The 19220-nt window shown below is 46.9% G+C and overlaps 1 protein-coding gene across 3 annotated transcripts in view; it reads right to left on the reverse strand.

Annotated features, from left to right (window-relative positions):
* Positions 1 to 19220, reverse strand: part of LOC121150387 (SRSF protein kinase 2-like) — a 168739-nt gene that overhangs the window by 19108 nt on the left and 130411 nt on the right. For all 3 annotated transcript variants that reach the window (XM_040971241.1, XM_040971244.1, XM_040971243.1), the window contains 8 exons: positions 17244 to 17352; positions 16685 to 16772; positions 16397 to 16484; positions 14399 to 14505; positions 3879 to 4044; positions 2827 to 2852; positions 1410 to 1656; positions 348 to 830 (listed from right to left, as the gene is read on the reverse strand). In XM_040971241.1, the coding sequence (XP_040827175.1) occupies positions 348 to 830; positions 1410 to 1656; positions 2827 to 2852; positions 3879 to 4044; positions 14399 to 14505; positions 16397 to 16484; positions 16685 to 16772; positions 17244 to 17352 (1314 nt within the window). The remainder of the gene's footprint in view (positions 1 to 347; positions 831 to 1409; positions 1657 to 2826; positions 2853 to 3878; positions 4045 to 14398; positions 14506 to 16396; positions 16485 to 16684; positions 16773 to 17243; positions 17353 to 19220) is intronic.

Here is a 19220-nt window from a genome sequence, read left to right on the forward strand (position 1 = left end):
AAAAAATATATAACATCAGAACAAAGAGGCTATAAATTACCAGCTAAATGACGCATCGTTGAAACCCACGGGTGTAAGTGGCCAGATCTAAAAGCTAACTAAACACAGAAGGACAAGAAAAGTCCAGAAAGATGACATCAGATGCCGAGAGCAAGACCAAGGCTAGCGATGCACGATTTATCTTTAACTCACGTTACTTGCTCCTGAGGACTGAAGCAGTGACAGGAGGATGGCCAGGGCACACACCCATGGCTTCACGGCCTGCAACAGGCTCCTTTCCCAACCTCCGCCCCAGGTATGACGCCATGGTCACCGCAAGCGGCCGACGGGAAGGGAGGGACACTTACTTTTGGGCAAATCCCCGGTGCTGGAGGCGGACACGGTCCTGCTTCTGTCATGGGACGGACTGCTTTCCTCAGGCTCGGTCAGCGGTGACCCCTCGGACAGCACCGAGCCACAGGCCACAGGTTCTAAGGACCCCGAGAACAAGGAAGTAGAAAACTCAGCAAACTGGGACTCGGGAATTTTATGTCGTCCGTTTGGTAATTCACCATTGAACTGTTCATAGGAACTGCTATACGTGTAATCGCTTTCTGCATTTGGCTCCTCAGGGTTATACTCCTCAGGATTCGGGCAGTCATCTTCCTCATCTTCCTCCTCCTCCAGCTGCTGCTCCAGTGAGAATGGGCCGTTCTCTATATGGCCGTTGGTTTGGGGAGACTCTATCCAAGGGGGGTCTATGTTTGCAAGTTCCCGTTCAACATCATCTTCATCCTTCTCAATGTTTTCCTTCTCGGTATCTTCTTTCTCGTCCTGGTCCTCAGCTTCACCTTAAAAAATGAACAGGATAAGAATCAGCACCACCCCTCTCCGGGACACGGACCCAGCACCTGCTGAGTACCTCACCTTCAACAAGCGGAAACTCCGGCATGCTTCATTCACACTTCACGGAGTGCACAGCTCTTGATGCATGGGATAAAACTTTTAGCTTCCCATATCTTATTTATCAATCACTCTCTACCTGGCCTACTCACATTAAGTTAGCTCTAAGCTTCTTACTTGCATTTCTATCCCCTCCTCTGACCAAGGTCTTTGCCATGCACAACTGTTGGGCAATCTGCTGCCTGCAAACCACAGGAACGACCCTGTGACTAAGCAGGTGGCACGGTACTTCTCAGACATTTTCTGTATTTTAAAAGCTAGCCTGAGAAGTTTAACAAGCTGCAGGCACAAATTTGGTTATGTGAGGCCCCAGGCCACATCTCACACTGCCCATCAGGACAGGCAGAGAGCAGCCCTCGCTATCTGAGGAGCTGGTATGCAGGGGGCAGACACCCCAGTGCTTCACTCCAGGATCCCACACTGGGGCCACCCTCCCCACCAGGATCCCACACTGGGGCCACACTGACCGCTGTCTTTGGCCGTCTCCTCCTCGGCGGCCTCCTCCAGCCCTGCCGCCTTCAGCTTCACCTCTGAGTGGTATTCGCCATCTTGCTCATTGCAAGGCGCGCTTGAGCTGATGTTTTCTTCTATTATTTTCCTTTCAGCTTCTCGCTCCAATTCTTCTATCTCCTGCAGGCGTTTTTCCAATAATTCTGCCTGCCTCTTCTGCTTCTTTTTCAGCTTTTTCTTTTTGTTTTTAGATATTTTTCCTATCTACAAGGTTAAGAAAATGCCACGGGTCAGTTTTTGTCTTCCCGTCTTTGGTCGAGCACCACACAGCAGCACAAGTGCTGGCAGCTTGGCTGTTATACTCTGCCATGCACCAGCTCAGAGCTGAGTCGCCTGGCTGCCGGGGGTGGGGGGGTGCGGGGTGCAAAACAAAACAAGAAGAAAGCAGTGCAATTTGATACCACATGTGGGGTCTACTTAGCCAGGTTAGAGCCCAAACCCAAAAGACCTCACCACTGAGCTCTGAGAAGCGAACACCCTGAAATACTCCTGGTTTTCAACAAGAACTCCTCTTGCGATTTTTATTCGTTGCTATCTGTGTACAAATTAACCGCATCGTCTCATCTTCCATAAATAAAAAACCAAACACTGCCAAAACAGGTGTATTTCACAGTTGGTCAAACACACTGTGTCTGGTTCTCACGTTCGCAGTGCTATCATATATCCCAGTGCCAAGACCACATGAATTCAGAGCGATGGGCTGACTCAGTGAGACAGGAAATAAAGCAGCCCGCCTTAATCTCTGTCTCTGAGGCTTTGTGACCTGAAAGCACTAGCGGTGACAGCCTCGGATCCCACACAAACACTGAACTCTCGGCTCTGAAATGAAGGAAACACCTCGACTTCCTCACAGTAAGCTGCTGCAGCGCCCCCTGCTCCCACAGCCTGCACTGAGCCTCCATTCCCAAGTGAGGGCTGCTGTACTGGATGTAGGGTTTTCACAGGACTACAAAGCAGGTCATACTCTCCCATCCTTAACAACTGCACAACTGGCCTGGGGCGGTGTGTGGGGGGGCGATGGTGGTGACAGCAGGAGGACTAGAACAAGAGCTTCAGACAGACAGGTAACTTGGAAGCCAACTAGAAATAAGGTAAAGTGGTTTGGAAACAACCACACTTCAAACCCTCTAAAACCTCACATTTCACCACAGCACTCCATACAGTGCGTGAGGAGGATGGGTCTTGAACCAACTTTAATTTTTCCAGCTCTGCAGAAAGTGTTTCATCTTTGACACAACCACCACTTCCAACATTTACAAGCATGCCTGCTCTTTAACACACACCAGGACATCACATGTGTTAAAATTGGGAAAACTCAGTAATAACCAGTCTCTCTTGACACAATGAGTACAAGTGAATTTGCTAAGTACTTACAGGTTTTTGTTGAGGAGCCGTACTCACTGAAACAAAAGAAAACAAAACAGATTCAGAGGAAAATACATACACATCCTTATACAGCTCATTCAGATCGCAAAGTAAAACTGTCCTTGAATGGCTACCTAAGAGAACTGCTCAGAGTTTCTTAGCCATAGGAATTCAGAAATGGTCCACGCAGCTCAGCCAGCCAGCTCTTAAAAGGCACAGCTGGAATCGTCAACCAGAACCATCTCTTATCCATACAAAACTGTAAAAACAATCAACCTTTAGCATAATACTAATTTAAGAAAATGCTGAGTTCACAGAAATCACATTGTCATTAAGCCAAATTTGCTTATACGCAAAGCAATTAACATGTCAGAGTGAATGTACATCTGTTTGAAATCGATTTGCAGGCTTTAGACCAGCGAAGGCAACCACGCACTGCAGCGAGTATATAGCATTCTAGAAGTCCCTGGATTAGATCCCGAAGCACATCAAGAGCCTGAAGGTTAGGTCCACGCTCTAACCAACAGTCTGAAGGGCAGGGAGTGAGACTGGAGACTGCCCCCTGCCTGAGCTCGGGCACAGACAATGTATGAAATGTGTGGGGACAGTCAGCACTTCAGGGCCACCGCCGAATTCAGTCAAACCGGAAATCCAAGTGTCCACATGCAGATACTCGAGCCGTCACACATCCCACATTTACTAGTCTTCTGTAACTAGTTCCAAATCTCCCAGTTACATTCAACTTACTGTGAACCATTGAGTTGTAAGCAATCTGACAAAACTAGAGCTAGAAGAAACATCCCTCCTGACTATAGGTCAGCTGCAAGCCTGTCACAACTGCCTCCTCCCCAGAAAGCCTGGAAACTCAAGAACGTACGTGGAAAAGCTCACGGACACACGTAGGAACTTAGAGGGTCTCTCAGGGGAAGACAAAGGTAAGCGAGTAAAGCATTAAATACAGTTCCGTTTATTCAATACAATTTCCTGCCTTCTCATGAGACAGGTCCCTAATACGCACCGACGAGCGAGCGACTGCAGGCTCAGGAGCCGACTCCACTCACCTGCAGACCCCGAAGGGGGAGGGGCGCCAGCTTTCTGCCACTCGGTGGCCTCGGCGGCCATTCTTCTCACGTAGGTGTCATCCACACACATGAGGATGTTCTCTGGCTTTATGTCCGTGTGGATGATCTTGCATTTACTGTGTAGATAGTCCAAGCCTTGAAGGACCTGGTCATCGTAACACCAAGAAAGGGGATGAGCAACCAATGACTTCATTACTGTCTGTAAAATAGCTAAAGTGACCGCAAGGCTCAAAAGTCACCAAACATGAAAAAGCACTTGGTCAAGGCTCCTTCCCGCCCCTCCCTCAGAGGAATACAGCTCTCCTTCCCAGACAACCAGCATGTATGATTCCAGAGGCAACGGGCGCTCCTGGAAGCCAAACGCACCCATCCACGCATGGCTTCAGTACACGCTCTGCCAATAAGCAATTCACTGGAGCAGAGTTTATCCTCCTAAGTACCTAATTCAAAGGTTTTAGATTTGTGACCAACATTCGTATAGTTCACTTTTATCAGCAGTCTCTCTCTGAATTTCTCCAACCCTCCTTTTCATAAAAGCGGAACCATTAAATGACCTTTTGTACCTGGCACAATGTTTGCTAGGGCTTACTCTTGCATAGAATGTATGAACATTTCATCTCATTTTATTGCCAAACAATAATCTACATGGCTATGCAATATTTCGTGTTTTCACCTTTTAGTTATTGCAAGGAATTCCCACCATGCATATTCCTGTACAGATCCTTGTGTCTGGCCTGGCATATGCTGGGCAGCCACACTGCGCAGCCAAAGGGTACCATCAGCTTCTGACAGATGACCTGCCGAGCTGTTTCTCACAGTGGCTGCAGCATGCAGTGTTTCCACCAATCCAGAGGCAACAACGCCTTCCTGGTGACCAATCACTGTTTTATTTTTAGCCATTCAAGTGTGTGCGTGCAGCAGACTTAAAATAGAGCTGGCTCAGCTTCTTTACCTGCAGTATTTCATTGTTTTAACGTTCATGTTCGTGATAAATTAAAGAAGCATGTACACATTTAATACTAAAGGAAAAGCAATACTGAAGAAAGAAACTGCTGGTACCTGTACTGTAGCATAATGAGCTGAGCTGCTGTCAGCAGCTGGTTCAAATCCCAGCTGTTCTTCTAATCCAGCTCTCTGCTAATGTGCTTGGGCCCCCATCGTGTAAGCGGGAGACCTGGATGCAGGCTTTGATCCAGACCTGCTCCTTCTATTTTGTCCTTTTTTTTTTTTTTTTTAAGAAAATGCCCCTGTATCTAGACAACACTTTTAAATAAAAAGCACTGAACCAAATCTTCACATGCTTATCACATGACGAAAATGAAAACAGTGTCGGCGACTCTAACGTCAAGTCACCCTGTTTTGGAAATTACTTCTTCTGGAGAGTAAGTTTTCCAATTATTTCTATAAACAGAACATTTTTAAAAGGTAGATGATGTTCCTATACATTAAAATTTTTAGTAACACACTGCTACTGAAACACTAAGGCACTTAGGCGTCTTGTCCAAAAGAAGCATGGGGAAAAAAAAGCCGAAGACACCTAACATTTACCCAGCACTGAAAATCTTACCACGATTAAGCCAAAAAAATGTTTCTGTGCATGCTGAGAGCTGGAAAAACAACTTTCAAGGAGGATACAACAGCATTATAACCCGAGAAGCAGGAGGTTTCAGAAGAAAAAATGACAACAGGAAGACCAGTCTTTGAAATGCAACAACTTCTTCCAATCATCGAAAAGAACTTCTTCCTCTAAGTTTCATTGCCATGAATGCACTGAATGAGCATCAGCTGAGCTCCAACCCCACACTACCAGGTACTGGAAACATCCCGATAAACCAGGTTTACCGCCTTCGTGGTGTTGCAGTCCCTGTGGCCTCGGACAGCTCGCTCACTCATCATGTTGAGTGGCTACAAAAACCCAAGATGAACCACGGGCACAGAGCAAACGTGATTTAATAAGCTATTGGGAAGTTCCTGGCAAGAACCAGCAAAATGAATAAAATGTGGCGACAGAAAGACTCTTGATTTTTAATTTAAAATACTTGTGGTTTTAGAGAATTTCCCAATTGGAATAAGCTTAAATTATATTACAAATTTCAGAAGAAAGGTATCTTTGTATTTCCATTGAGGTTACACCCCCGAAAAGACACTGAAAGACGGGTACCCACTGTATACTGTACACACTGCTGTCTCCTGCGCCTTCCCGTGTAAGCCTGATATTTTGAAAACTCTGACGAATGGATGGGCATACCGGTGACATCAGCCTACAGATGTCAAACCAGTAAGGCTTCTGAGAAATTTTAAGTAGATAAAACTACTCCAATGAACACTTCATTTTAGCTACCAAACACTGATTCAACCCGCCCTTTCTGGAAGCTTTTTTTGACCAAGTTCTCAGACACAGGTTGCCTGAGATTAGGCTTCTTTCACTCTCCAGGGGTGGGGCCAGTGCTACATGGGGATGGCATGTTAAAAATTGTTCCTTGAGGGCTCGGCACAACAGCATAGTGGCCAAGATCCTCACCTTACATGCACCGGGATCCCATATGGGTGCCAGATCGAATCCCAGTGGCCCCACTTCCCATCCAGCTCCCTGCTTGTGGCATAGGAAAGCAGTCAAGGATGGTCCAAAGCCTTGGGACCCTGCACCAGTTTTGGAGACCCAGAATGGTTTCGGATTGGCTCAGCTCCAGCCATTGCGGTCATTTGGGGAGTGAATCATCGGATGGAAGATCTTTCTCTCTGTCTCTCTTCCTCTCTGTATATCTGACTTTCCAATAAAAATAAATCTTAAAAAAAAAATAAACCTTAAAAGAAAAAAGGGCTGTATTCTATGACTTCTAAGGTAAATATTGCAACACAACTTGGATTTCATAATTTTTATTGTGGGCTACTATTTTTTTTTTTTAACTGTTACAGTGAAAAAGAGTGGTCTTATTCACAAAAAATAGCATTTGTCCTTAGTTTAAAGCATTGAAGTATCCCAACAACAAACACCAGGGGGCAATCTTGGCACCACTGATGCAGAATAACTGAGGATGGAACCACAAGCTTGCGCTGGCGCAAAGATGATGTTGAGACCTCTGCCCACTTCTCGGGTCACAGTATCCTGGCATGCTTTTCCCTCCAGGGCTGCTGTTGGCAGCAGGTGGCAGCAGAGATCCCTTCCTCGGCTGCCAGCAAAGCTGAGATCACTGTGACCACAGCCATGCCAGGGGCAAGGGTGCCAGTCACCCGACTGGAAGGAGCAGGCAGGTCACACCCTTCAGCAGCAGGGAAGGCAACCCGCAGAGTTCCACAGCAGCACACAGGTCAGTTCAGAACCTGTGCCTGGGCTCGGGAAAGTCTGGTCCCTTGTCTGAACCTCAGACAGTCCTGGTAAAATACAGCGGCTTGGTCTAACTGTTGCGTAAAGTTTCTTTGTGTGCACCCACAATAGTGCCAGCCACCAGCTGTTACCGTTCTTGGTGATGCAAACCCGCATCTCTCCACCATGACGTCATCAGCAAGGAGGACACTGCCCCTTGGACTTCTCACGCCAAAACTAAACAGCAGAGAAATACCGTACAAAGACCTTTCAAGTTATGTTCTGATCCTGGTGACAACAATCCTGTCATGCCTATCAGGGAAGGGATTCTGCGGCCTCTTATTCCCCTTTTGGTATCAGTGAGGCACTACAGGAAGCCCCGACGGGCAGCCAGACAGGCTGGCACAGGAGAAGGCAGGCCTCAAACAGTTCTTAATTTAGATATTAATTACCAGTGGGTGTGGAGGAAAACACCACAGGCGCTTTCCTCAAGCTTAGAAATTTCCTACTAGAAAATCTGGGGCTCCCACCCGATTTCTGTCCTTCAGGGAACAGACATGAGCCCAAGTCTACAAGCCGCTCGTTGAAACTGTGATATTAAGCCGAATGAAGTATGAGAAGTGCTTGCTTTAACAAGGGAGACGACAGGCGTGCTCAGCCAAAGAAACGCAGCGGGCACTGTTCTCATCCACGCTGTCCTGAAACAGCCTGGGCTCCTCGCTCTTCCCAGCTCCAACTGCTGAGAACTAGTGGGTCAATCCGGTGGCTCTACTGCCAAAGGCAGCCAAGGGAGGACGTCCCCAGCGCACGGACAGCACAGGTAGAGCAGGGCAGCACACAGACAGCGGAGGTGAAGAGCAGGGCGCAGGCCTGAATCCCTCAAGGCTGACACTTCACCATCCTCCAGCGGCTGCTCACGCTTGAAAACAGAATCACTTGTACCCCACCACAATGAACAAACTGAGTAACAAATTTTTGCCAATGTCACATTAAGGTTTCTGCCCCATATTGAAGAATAGTTCGATTATAACGAATTCACTGATGATGATGGCGATGGAAAGAATTAAAATGGTAAACAAATACTATGTGTAGGGGCTGGTGCAATGACACGACAGGCTAATCCTCCACCTATGGTACCAGCATCCCACGTGGGCACTGGCTAATGTGCTGGCTGCTCCACTTCTCATCCAGCTCCCTGCTAACGCCTGGGAAGGAAGGAGAGGATGGATCAGATCCTGGGACCCCCATCCACCCACGTGGGAGATCTGGAAGAAGCTCCTGGCGCCCAGATTGGGCTAGTCCAGCTCTGGCCACAGAGGCCATCTGGCAATAAAGCAGTGGTGAACCAGTGGATGGAGGATTTCTCCCTCTGTAATTCTTTAAAGTAAAACTTGAAATACTACATGTAGACAGGTAGACATGGCACCAGGCGACAGTCTGCCTGCATCAGATCATCACAGCTCCTTCTGTGGCCCAAGGGTCTTCCATCCCACATGGAAATCACTAGACTGCATTTATTTTTCAGTCAAATGATTTCTTCAGGATACTCTGCAAACAGCACTTCACTTAGCCTTTTGAAAAGAGGATTTGAGATAAACCTCTTTATTCTAAAAGGAAAGGTGTTAACAGACATATTGCTATGCAGAGGCAAAAAGGTTTTCTTAAATGCACTTTTCTACCAAAATTAAACTTTAATAGCCAAACAATCTAACATTGAATGTGATTTCCTCCGAGACAGCCTTCAGCAATCGGTTTTTCTGTTCGTCAATCTGTAGTATCAGAATCACTACATTGGCAATCTTCGTAGCAAAGTGTGACACCATTTTACACAAAGCACTGCTTTCAGGAGTGGCATTTCTAAGGTAATTTTATCCCCTGTATGCATCTGTCACATTTGGAAGCAGGAATGGGACTTTAGCATGGCCTGGACCCTAAAGGTGGAGAAAACAAACATCAGAGCTACACACACGAAACTTTCAGATCTGTATTCTCTGCAGACAGACGACCCCTCTGCCATTCTTTCTCTATATGTATAATCTTCCTTTCAAATAAAAATAAATCTTTAAAATAAAAAAAAGGTTGGAATTATTTCGTGGCTAGGATAAAAGAAATGATCAAACACATGAAGATAGGGGCTGGCGTTGTGGTGCGGTGGGTTGAGCAGCCACCTGCAATACAGCATCCCATGAGCACCAGTGTGAGTCTCAGCTGCTCCACCTTCAACCAAAGGCAGAGGAGGACGGCCTGAGTTCTGGGCTTCGGCCACCAATGTGGCAAGTAGGACAGAATCCTGGATCTTGGTTTTGACCTGGTCCATCCTCACCAACAGCGGCTATTGTGAAAGTGAACCTGACAATGGAAGGTCCGTCTGTTGGCTGGCTGGCTGGTCAAGTGGTCTCTCTCAGCCTTTCAAATAACAAAATAAATCTTCAGGGCAGTTTTGTGGTACAGTGGGTTAAGCCACTGTCTGAGGTGCCAACATCCAATATGAATGTTGGTTCAAGTCCCGACTGCTCCACTTACCACTCAGCCCCCTGCTGATGAACCTGGGGAAGCAGTGCAAGATGACCCAAGGGCCTGGTTCCCACTCACCCTCAAGGGTGTTCTAGGCTCCTGGCGTTGGTCTGGTCCAACCCTGACCATTGCTAGCATTTTGAGAGTGAACCAATGCATGGAAAGAGGTTTCTCTTTCTCTCTCTGAATCTTCCCCTATGTTTCTGTTACTCTGCTTTTCAAATAAATAAACGCTTATATATAAAAAAAAAATTTTAAAAAGATGTGGGACAGAAAGGGTCAATAATGATCATTAGGCACTTTCTCCAACCACCCACAGAATGAACCAGTAAAAATGCATGGACGAAAATCGTGGTAAGTTTGCAAGTGTTTATAAATGCTGAAAACATCTCCACATCTTTATAGCCTTCAGGAGGAAACACGGGCAACTGAGGACACACATTTTTGTGCAAACAGGGACTGTGATACCAGACAAAAAACTCTGACCAGCTTTTCAGGAAGAACAGCAATGTGACTTCTGTTGGCCAAGGGCCCAGGACAATTCTCAAAGTACTCCATGCTGCCCAGCAAACTGCTCAACACTGGAGCTGCAAGGCCACGCTGGTTGGGTGTCCATCTGGCTGTACCACTTCTGATTCTGAAGCCAGCCCTTTCACAAGGGGCAAGTTACTTTCCTGCTGTATGCCTCAGTTTCCTCTCCCATGACCCCAGGACAGCAGTAATCCCTGTTCTATAGCATGACGGTCAGAACTCAAACAACTCTGAACTATGCCTGACGTACAGGAAGCAGTGAACTCCGTTTGCTTTAGCACTGTCTGCATCTTCCCAATTACCTAACGCAGAGGTAGCGATCCAGCTTCCTTGATGATAACGCTGTGATTCAGTGAGGTCCAGTAACTTGGTTCACGTCCTGAAGGATGTATCTGACAAGTCCACGCTGCTAATCACTCCATGTATTGCTTCGTTACGGCCTGGACTGATAAACTTTAGCAAACAGGCAATGGGAAGCCACTAAAGATTTCGGAGGAAGGACTAGGAGGAGGAGCCTGAACTGGACCAGGCTGGGCTGCGTGCCCTGAGACAGAAGCCTAGCGAAGGCACAGCAGGAACAGGAGCTCCAGCTGCAGATGAAGGCACGAGGAGCGAGCGACCGCCACGAGTCGAGGGAGAGCTCCGGAGACTTCCATGGCCTCCCACAGCACTGCAAGCCGGCTGGGCCTCCCACAGCACTGCAAGCCGGCTGGGCCTCCCACAGCACTGCAAGCCGGCTGGGCCTCCCACGGCACTGCAAGCCGGCTGGGCCTCCCACGGCACTGCAAGCCGGCTGGGCCTCCCACGGCACTGCAAGCCGGCTGAGCCTCCCACATCTGTGTTTGGAGCTGCTGTGGTGGTGTCACAGTAAACCTGCACCATGCAGCACCCGATTTCTACAGGACACTGGTTCAAGACCCATCTGCTCCACTTCTAATCCTACTTGCTACTAACGTGCTTGAAAAAGCAACAGAGGACGGTCCTAAGTGCTTGGAACCCACGTGGGAGGCAAAAAGGAAACTCCTGGCTTTTCGCCTGGCCCAGCCCTGCCCAATGAGATCATTTGGGGGAGTGAACCAGCAGATGGAAGTCCTCTGTCTGCCTAACTCTGTTTTTTAAACAAACAAAAAAAAAATAAATCTTCGAAAACAATGAGAGTTAAAGGAATACGGGGAAAGGATGGAACTGTGTGAAGGCAGCCGCCTGGTGATGTACAGCAAGTGACAAAACGAAAAGAACGGCCGAGCCACGGTCAGCCATACTCGACCTCCAAGGTCAAAACTGGCCAAGAGTGAAAGATCTTTAGGATCGGCCTACCCTGGTTTATTCTGGGAAAGGGTGTAACTGCAGATTTATCAAGGAGAGATCTTCCAGGTTCTGCTCAGGAATCAAATACTCAACCCACAGGCCAAATCAAAACCAGGGGAGGCAAAATGAATGTATACAATTAACAATGGGCTGTGTAACACTTCACAAATTCTACGGGCACTTAGAAAAAAAGCCTGCAACCAACAATAATCGCTCTTAAATAAAGATGAGTTCAAACACAAAAGACAAACCAAAGGTCCAGAACAAAATCCACGTCCCCCAAAGGGCAGGTTATGCACACTTCAGTGAGGACACGGTTCCATCACATCACATGTTCAGTCAACAAGCACACGCTCAGGCTCCGTTAAAGCCCCTGATTTTTAACTTTAGATTTTTGGTAAGAAAGGCTAGATTCTCTAACAAAATAAATCTCGGTAGTTCATCTTCAAATCCGCCTTCTCAAGCTGCCAAGTCTGTGTGGGGGTGACGTGCGCAGGCACCTATGGCAACGGCAGACAGCTTTGAAAGCACACAGCTCCTCGGAAGCCGCAGGGCCTGTGTACCTCACAGGCATGGAGCTATTTCTGAAGCCACTCAGTATAGGTTAGAGTATAAATCCTTTAAAACTTGCAGGATTTATCAGAGCAAATTCAGAAAATTTCCCCAAGTTTTAACAAGGGGATTTCTTTTTAGATTTGCCACTCAATAAAAAAAAACAAAGGAGCATTTGGGAAACAAACAACTGCACCTACTCTTCAATGACAGCCGTAACTTTCTCATATGAGATATTGCCCTGTGTTAAAATGATGAATAAAAGGAACAGATACCCTCTCTTACGGTAAGAGGGGACAAAGTTTACGTGAAAAGCTAAACGTGTATGCAGGCTAAACAGCTTCAAAGAAAACCTAGTATGGCTTTACAGCACCCACAGGGCCCTTTCGGGGTCTGCGCACAGGCAGGTGCTCAGAGACGAGCACCACCTGCACTGGCCGAGCACTGCCCGTGTTCATCAGGACTCACCTGTGCACACTCAGCTGCCTTTCCGACGTGTGGACTGAGGCCCACACGTCACGCCAGCAGCCCTAGAGGACTGGCCCAAGTCCTGGGTTGAGGAGCAGGGCAGGCTCTCCGTACCACACAGCCGTCTCCGGAAGCCACCTGCCTGACACAAGCCTTGCTCTGCAGAAGAGCTCGCAGGGAAGACCCGCTCTGCCAGAAAGGATGATCTAGAAACACGGCTTCATCTTTAGCACAAGCAGTGCAGGTGGCATTCACCCTGATCATTCCACACTGAACATGGACTGGCACCCATCCTGCAGGCCAGGAGGCCCGTTAGTGCCTCTCACAGGTGTGCCTTCATCCCACAAACACCTACTGGCATCTCCCCGCTAAGCCAGATGCTGGCCAAGAGAACACTGGACATACGTAATAGGAGTACATTAAATGACCCACAGAAGAGAGAATTAAAGGTAGGTTTACTTTTAGTGCAAGCAAAACCACCAAAAACTTGAATCCCTATATGAGGTACTTCATGAAGTGAATAAACTATGTGTACTGTATGGGGTGGGAGGCAGCTTAGCCCACTAACCCTCCACCTAGGCAGCATCCCATATGGGTGCCGGTTCATGTCCCAACTGCTCCACTTCCGATTCAGCTCCCTGTCTCTGGCCTGGGAAAGCAGCCCCTGCTCCCACGTGGGAGAGTTCAAAGCAGCTCCTGGCTCCTGGCTTTAGACCAGCCCAACTCTGGCTGTTGCAGCTATTTGGGGAATAAGCCAACAGATGGAAGATCTCTGTCTCCCCTTCTCGCTCTGTAAATCTGCCTCTAAGATAAAAAAAATATATATTTTAAAAATGTATCCTGTGGGAAAGCTATATATATGAATTTCAAATTTCTGCACCAGAATAAACTGACCTTTTTCTCTTTTTTTTTTTTTGAGATTTAATCATGTATTTGAAAGGTATAGTTACATAGTTAGGACAGATATGGAGAGAGAGAAAGACTGAGAGACCGGTTCACTCGCCTAAATGGCCCTAATGGCCAGGCTGAACCAGGAACCTAGAACCTCCTCCGTGTCTCATGCGGATAGTAGGCCCCACTGCCCTCCCAGGTCTACCAGTAGGGAGCTGCATCAGAAGTGGGATGGCTGAGACTGCAATGACAATGAGTAGTCATAATGAGATGCTGGTTTTCCAGATGGCAGCTTACTCCACTGCACTGCACTGCAAGCCTCATAAACGTACCTTTTAAATCCATTCTTCCAGAAACCTATGAAGAACCCTTGTACAGTATTTCCTATATACCCTAAGTATTTCTCATCCACTCCAACTTTATGGAGGTATAACTGACAATAAAAACTATCAACAAGATGGTAATTTTCATAAATGTATGTACTGTCAAGTCATTACCACAAACCAGTTAATTTACCTAGTATGTGTTCTTGTGCAGGAATATTACAAATTGCCTCTTACAAATCACAAGTATACAACACAACACATTTCAACTAGTGTATACTGTGTAGATTATGCTTAAGTTTCCTTTGATTTAGCTTCCATTCCATGACTTTTAGGACAAAAAAAGGACGTTTTGGGGGGACAATGAATTATTTCTTAGTGCTTTTCTAAGGAACTCAGTGACACGTTTTAAAGCAAGACACTGGATAAAGCAATGTCTGATAAGACCACGGTCATCTCAAAGCAAGTGATACTTGAAACGTGAAAGACTGACACAGCACCTCTTACGAAACAAAATGGGCTGTGATTACATACAAAACTGATTTAAAAGGAGTTCCAAATGCTACATGCGTGAATACAAACAGCCACTAAGGTGACAGACAGCTCACCTGCCGGATGATGCTCTTGACACAGCGCACGGGGAGGCCTTGGTAGTTGGACTTAATGATCCACTTGAGGAGATGGTGCCCAAGCACCTCAAAGACCATGCAGACATCTGGGACAGGGTTAAGGGCCACTCAGACACACATGGCACCCGCAGGGTGGCAATCACTGAAAACAGCATCAACATGTTTGCAGTAAAATATCAACATGAATACTATTTATTGCATGTACTCGAAGTCACCTGAGGAAATGTCACCATCCCCACTGCACAAACAAGGAGGCAGAGTGTACTTGGCCACAGCCCAGACTCGGCCATCTCGGCACACTGCCACCCAGAATCACTCTTATGGAAACGGGCGAGATGGAAGCCTCAGTAGAACTGATACAGGGGAAAAAAGGAATTCCAGGGCTTAGCTGCTCACCCCGCCTGCCTACATTTCCATTCAAGAGGCTGCTTAAAACACATGAGAAATAAAAAACAAAATGCCATAAAGAGCCATCGAATCTCTTCCTTCAGTCATCTAACAGTGCCTAACTAGGTCAGTGTTAAGGCCAATCCTTTGCCTTGCAGGATCAACATTCATTATGGCTGTGCTGAGCACGCTCCCTGCTGATGGCCAGGGAAAGCAGCAGGAGACAGCTCGAGTCCTCTGGACCCTGTACCCGTACGTACGGCAGACCTGGAAGAAGCAGCTCCTGAATCCTGGCTTTGGACCAAACAATGCAGCCATTTGGGGAGTGAACCCACAGGTGAAAAATCTGTCTCTTCCTCTCTGTAACTCTGCTTTTTAAAATAAAATAAGTCTTAAAAGAAAAAAAATTAGGATCACAATTTAAGAAATGGAATTCTCTTGGTACCATCCTGGAGCCTGAGGAGGCCTGCTGGACCTGGTGCTTCTAGCAAGCAACTGTGTCTGCAAGGCCGGATGTGGTGAAGGCCATTTCGTTGGCTGTAAGACAAGGTCTCTGAAACTAAAGGGAACACACAGCGCTCTTCAAACTGAAGGTGTTTGTTGTTTGGGCCAGACATGCACTCGAAAGTACAGAGCAAAGAACGACACAGAGCTTCCTTGTGATAAAACTAACAAAACCAGGATCATCTGTGCAAAGGTCATTTGTGTGCTCTACCTGCCAGGGATTTAAAATATCGAAAAGCAAGTAAATACAAACTTTCAATCTTAAAAACAAACAAAACAAAAAAATGGCATGGCATTAAGATCAAGCCATAATGAAATTTTAGGAATTTATTTATTTGTTTGAAATACAAGAAACAGAGGGGGGGGGATATCTTCCATCTGCTGGTTTTCTCTCTGAATGGCTGCACTGGGGTCAGGCCAGAACCAAGAGCCAGGAACTCCATGTGGGCCTCCCATAGGGATGGGGGTACAAGTACTCAGGTTACCCACACCAAGGCACATTTGCAGGGCACTGGCTATGAAGCAGAGTAGCTGTGACAGACCAGGCAAACGGAAGGCAGAGAGCTTAAGCAGCAGCTCCCTGGCTGTCACGATGCTGGCCACTGGATTGCTTCCAAAGTGCTCTGGTTCAAATCTTAGAACTTCTACCTCCAACCCATGTTGAGGAGAACAATTGCCACTGTATCATTACTACTATTATTCACTTGTAACACTCAAGTTAAAATCTTGAATGTCAACATAAACAGAGCATTTCGCTTTTACTGTTTCAACAAGTGTTTTGGCCCTAACAAGGTGCCAGACAGCCGATGGGGCATCCAAAAACAGACCTTGGACACCGGCTTTAAACAACAAAAAGTGGGGTTTCAAGCTGCCTTCTATTTTTTTTCCTAACATGCTACTATATCCAAATCCCCCAAAAACCCTTCAACACCATCTAGGGGAGCCACTGCCTAACACTTCGCAAGAGTTCCAGGGACTGGCACGCACAGGAGCAGACAAAAGCCTACGGGACTTAACACAACCCAGGATTGCTTGTTTGCAAGAAAAATAATATGCATGATTCAGCAACAATTAGGTAAAGGATACGTATTCCATTCATGCCTGAAATCTTGAAGTCATCGATGAGCTGGACAACCATGTCTTTGTTCGGGTCATTGGGATCGCTTTCTCGAACCTGTGCATAGAAAATGGGACCCAAGAATGAGGAGCTGAGGTTAGAATCCTTAGTATTAAACTGATCAATGCTATTTTAGTGTAAGTGATTTTTTTTTAAGAACTTCTACTTTAATGTAGTACCACCCAGGAAAAATTTTTTCCCAAGTTTTCTTTAGTCATTAATTTCCCTTATAACATTCACATTTTCAAAGTACTTACACATTTGAGCAATTTTATTTCATCCAAGGCTGTTTCTGTATAATGCTGAGCACTTTTTACAACTTTCATGGCCACAAATCTTTTCCCCCTTCAAAAAAAAAAAGTGAATTTACTTATATTAGCAAAAAAGAAGTAACATGTAGCTAACAAGGTGAAACTTTTAACAAGTTTTCTTTAGAAAGGCACTTTTCAGATTGTGCAGGCACAGTTAGACAGGGACCCATGGGTGAAGACAACGTTTTCATGCTTTGCTGTCTTCTCCAATTAAAGGAAGACTTTAAAAACACTGGCCTTAGCACCTGCAAGCACTCCCTGGCCACACTTCACTTGAAACACACAGAAAACATTGCGTGTGTAGGAGCTGGGCAGCAGTGACACGTCTTACTGCGACGACCTTAAGCCGCAGCAGATGCCAAAGACCTACAGGTTATCAATTTTCTATCCAAACAGCCTTCCGATATGGATGAATGGCTAGAAAAACAGCATTATGCTAATACCAAGTACTTTCAAAGACTGAACTTCTGAGATCAAGGTAAGGATACCGACGAGGAACACTTACTGCATGTCCCAGCACAGCCACACGGTAGAGAAGTGTCCCCATCCTAGCTTCCTGATAACGTGGTACCGGCCATTGAAGAGGTCTCCGATCTTCACTGGGTGATAGCCGCCTGAAGACAAGACACGAAGGGTGGCAGCGGTTCCGAATCTCACAACAGTAACATTTCCTATTCTCCTATGTCAGCTCCAGGCCAGTGACGAACATTTATTTAATAACATTACGATTTTTAATAAAATTCTCGGGAGCAGCATTTTTTTTTTTCACCAAGAAAACAATGTTCTATGAACTATTAGGAAACATTTTTTAATTCAAAAATGCAATGAACCATTCAGAACTCCATTAACAATAATTCGAGCTTTTCATGTTTCAGTTTAGGTGGGCCATTTTCGATACCACATCATGACATCCACAAGCTTTCTCATCTTCCAGCCAGCTGTCTGCTTTACCTTTGCTAAAAGGCTAACCAAAAACAGCTACCCCGCACAGTCTGTGGACACCGACAGCTTCTGGAATCAACAGAGGAGGTGAGTGATGCAGGTCTTACCGCACCAAACTCCGTCTTCGCACTTCCTTCGGTCTCAAACTCGTGCTCCTTAGGAAAGACAGCACCGTCTGAGGCGGGGGTCCCTCTCAAGGCTGAGGGGGGCACCTCTGGCAGATTCCCACCAAGCGCCAAGACAGGCAGGCTCCCATACACTCACGTGATCCCCTTCCGTGAACCGACAGGAAGCTGTCAGAGGCGAAGATGGCAGCAGCGGCCTTCCCGCTACGTAAGACTATTTCCTGGGCTTTGTATTTTATTCCCTTTGCTTTTTTCAGTTTCTTATTATTTTTTCCTACCTCGGGGACAGTTTTACATTGGAAACTTTTTGAAAAATTTGTTAAATTTTATTTTTTAGGATGTGATTTTGTTTTATTGGAAAGGAAGATTTACAGAGACAAGCACAGAGACACAGATCTCCCGTCTGTGGCCACAACCAGAGCGGAGCGGATCTGAAGCCAGGAGCCAGGCTTCTGGGTCACCCAGCAGGTGCAGGATCCCAAGGCTTTGAGCCTTTCCCAAGCCACAAGCAGGGAGCTGGATGGGAAGTGGGGCAGCCAGGATATGAACCAGCACCCCTATGGGATACCAGTGCATGCAAGGCAAGCACTTTATCCACTAGGCTACTGCACCAGGCCCAATTATTATTAAAATTTTATTTTTGATGATATTTACATAGCTGATTAGGGTGGGAAGAGTTGAGGAATAGGGAGAAGCGGGACAGATAAGGGGAGAAGCCACTCCCAGCCTCCCAACATCGTCTGTACCCAGGAATCAGAAACGGCAAGCCTGAATCCCCAGAATGGAGCATGCTCCGAGGGTTCTGCTCAAGTGGCTTCCGTGGTTCTGAAATGCTGTCGATGGGGAAGTCCTTCCAACGCCCCTTGGCTGTCACAGTCTACCTCAGAGCCCGCACTCGTCCAGATGTTTGCTGTCAGCGCCCGCCTGGGGTAGTTGGCCAACGTGTTGTGCCCACCATCCTCTGCTCTGGTACCACGTTCTCTGTGGGCCCCAGTGGACTGCCATATCCTCCATGTCATCTGGGCATGCCCCTCACTGCTCCATCCAAGCCACTGAAGAAACCCAGTTCTGACACAGGCACTCCAAGGTCAGAACACAGATCCTGGGAGTCCCCCAACGGAGGGCGTTCCGCCTGTCTGGATGTGAGCCCCACATCTCCTGCCAGCACCCCCACCCCCGGCCACTGCAAGCCCTCCCCTCAGGCCCCATGGGCGGCTACCCTGCACACACCAGCACCCTGGCACACCAGCGCAAAAGGTGGGCAATTTTTATAATTTAACATACTTTGCTTTTTATCATAAATAATCTTTTATTTTCTCATTTTTTTTTAATCTGCAAAGTCCTTTTAAAGGTCACTCCAGGAAGAAGTGCTGCTGCCGAGCAGCTCAGAGCAGGTGCAGGAGCATCTCAAAGCC

The sequence above is a fragment of the Ochotona curzoniae genome, unplaced genomic scaffold (assembly GCF_017591425.1).
Source record: "Ochotona curzoniae isolate NIBS_2020 unplaced genomic scaffold, NIBS_Ocur_1.0 contig_21, whole genome shotgun sequence".
In the NCBI taxonomy this organism is placed as follows: Eukaryota; Metazoa; Chordata; class Mammalia; order Lagomorpha; family Ochotonidae; genus Ochotona; species Ochotona curzoniae.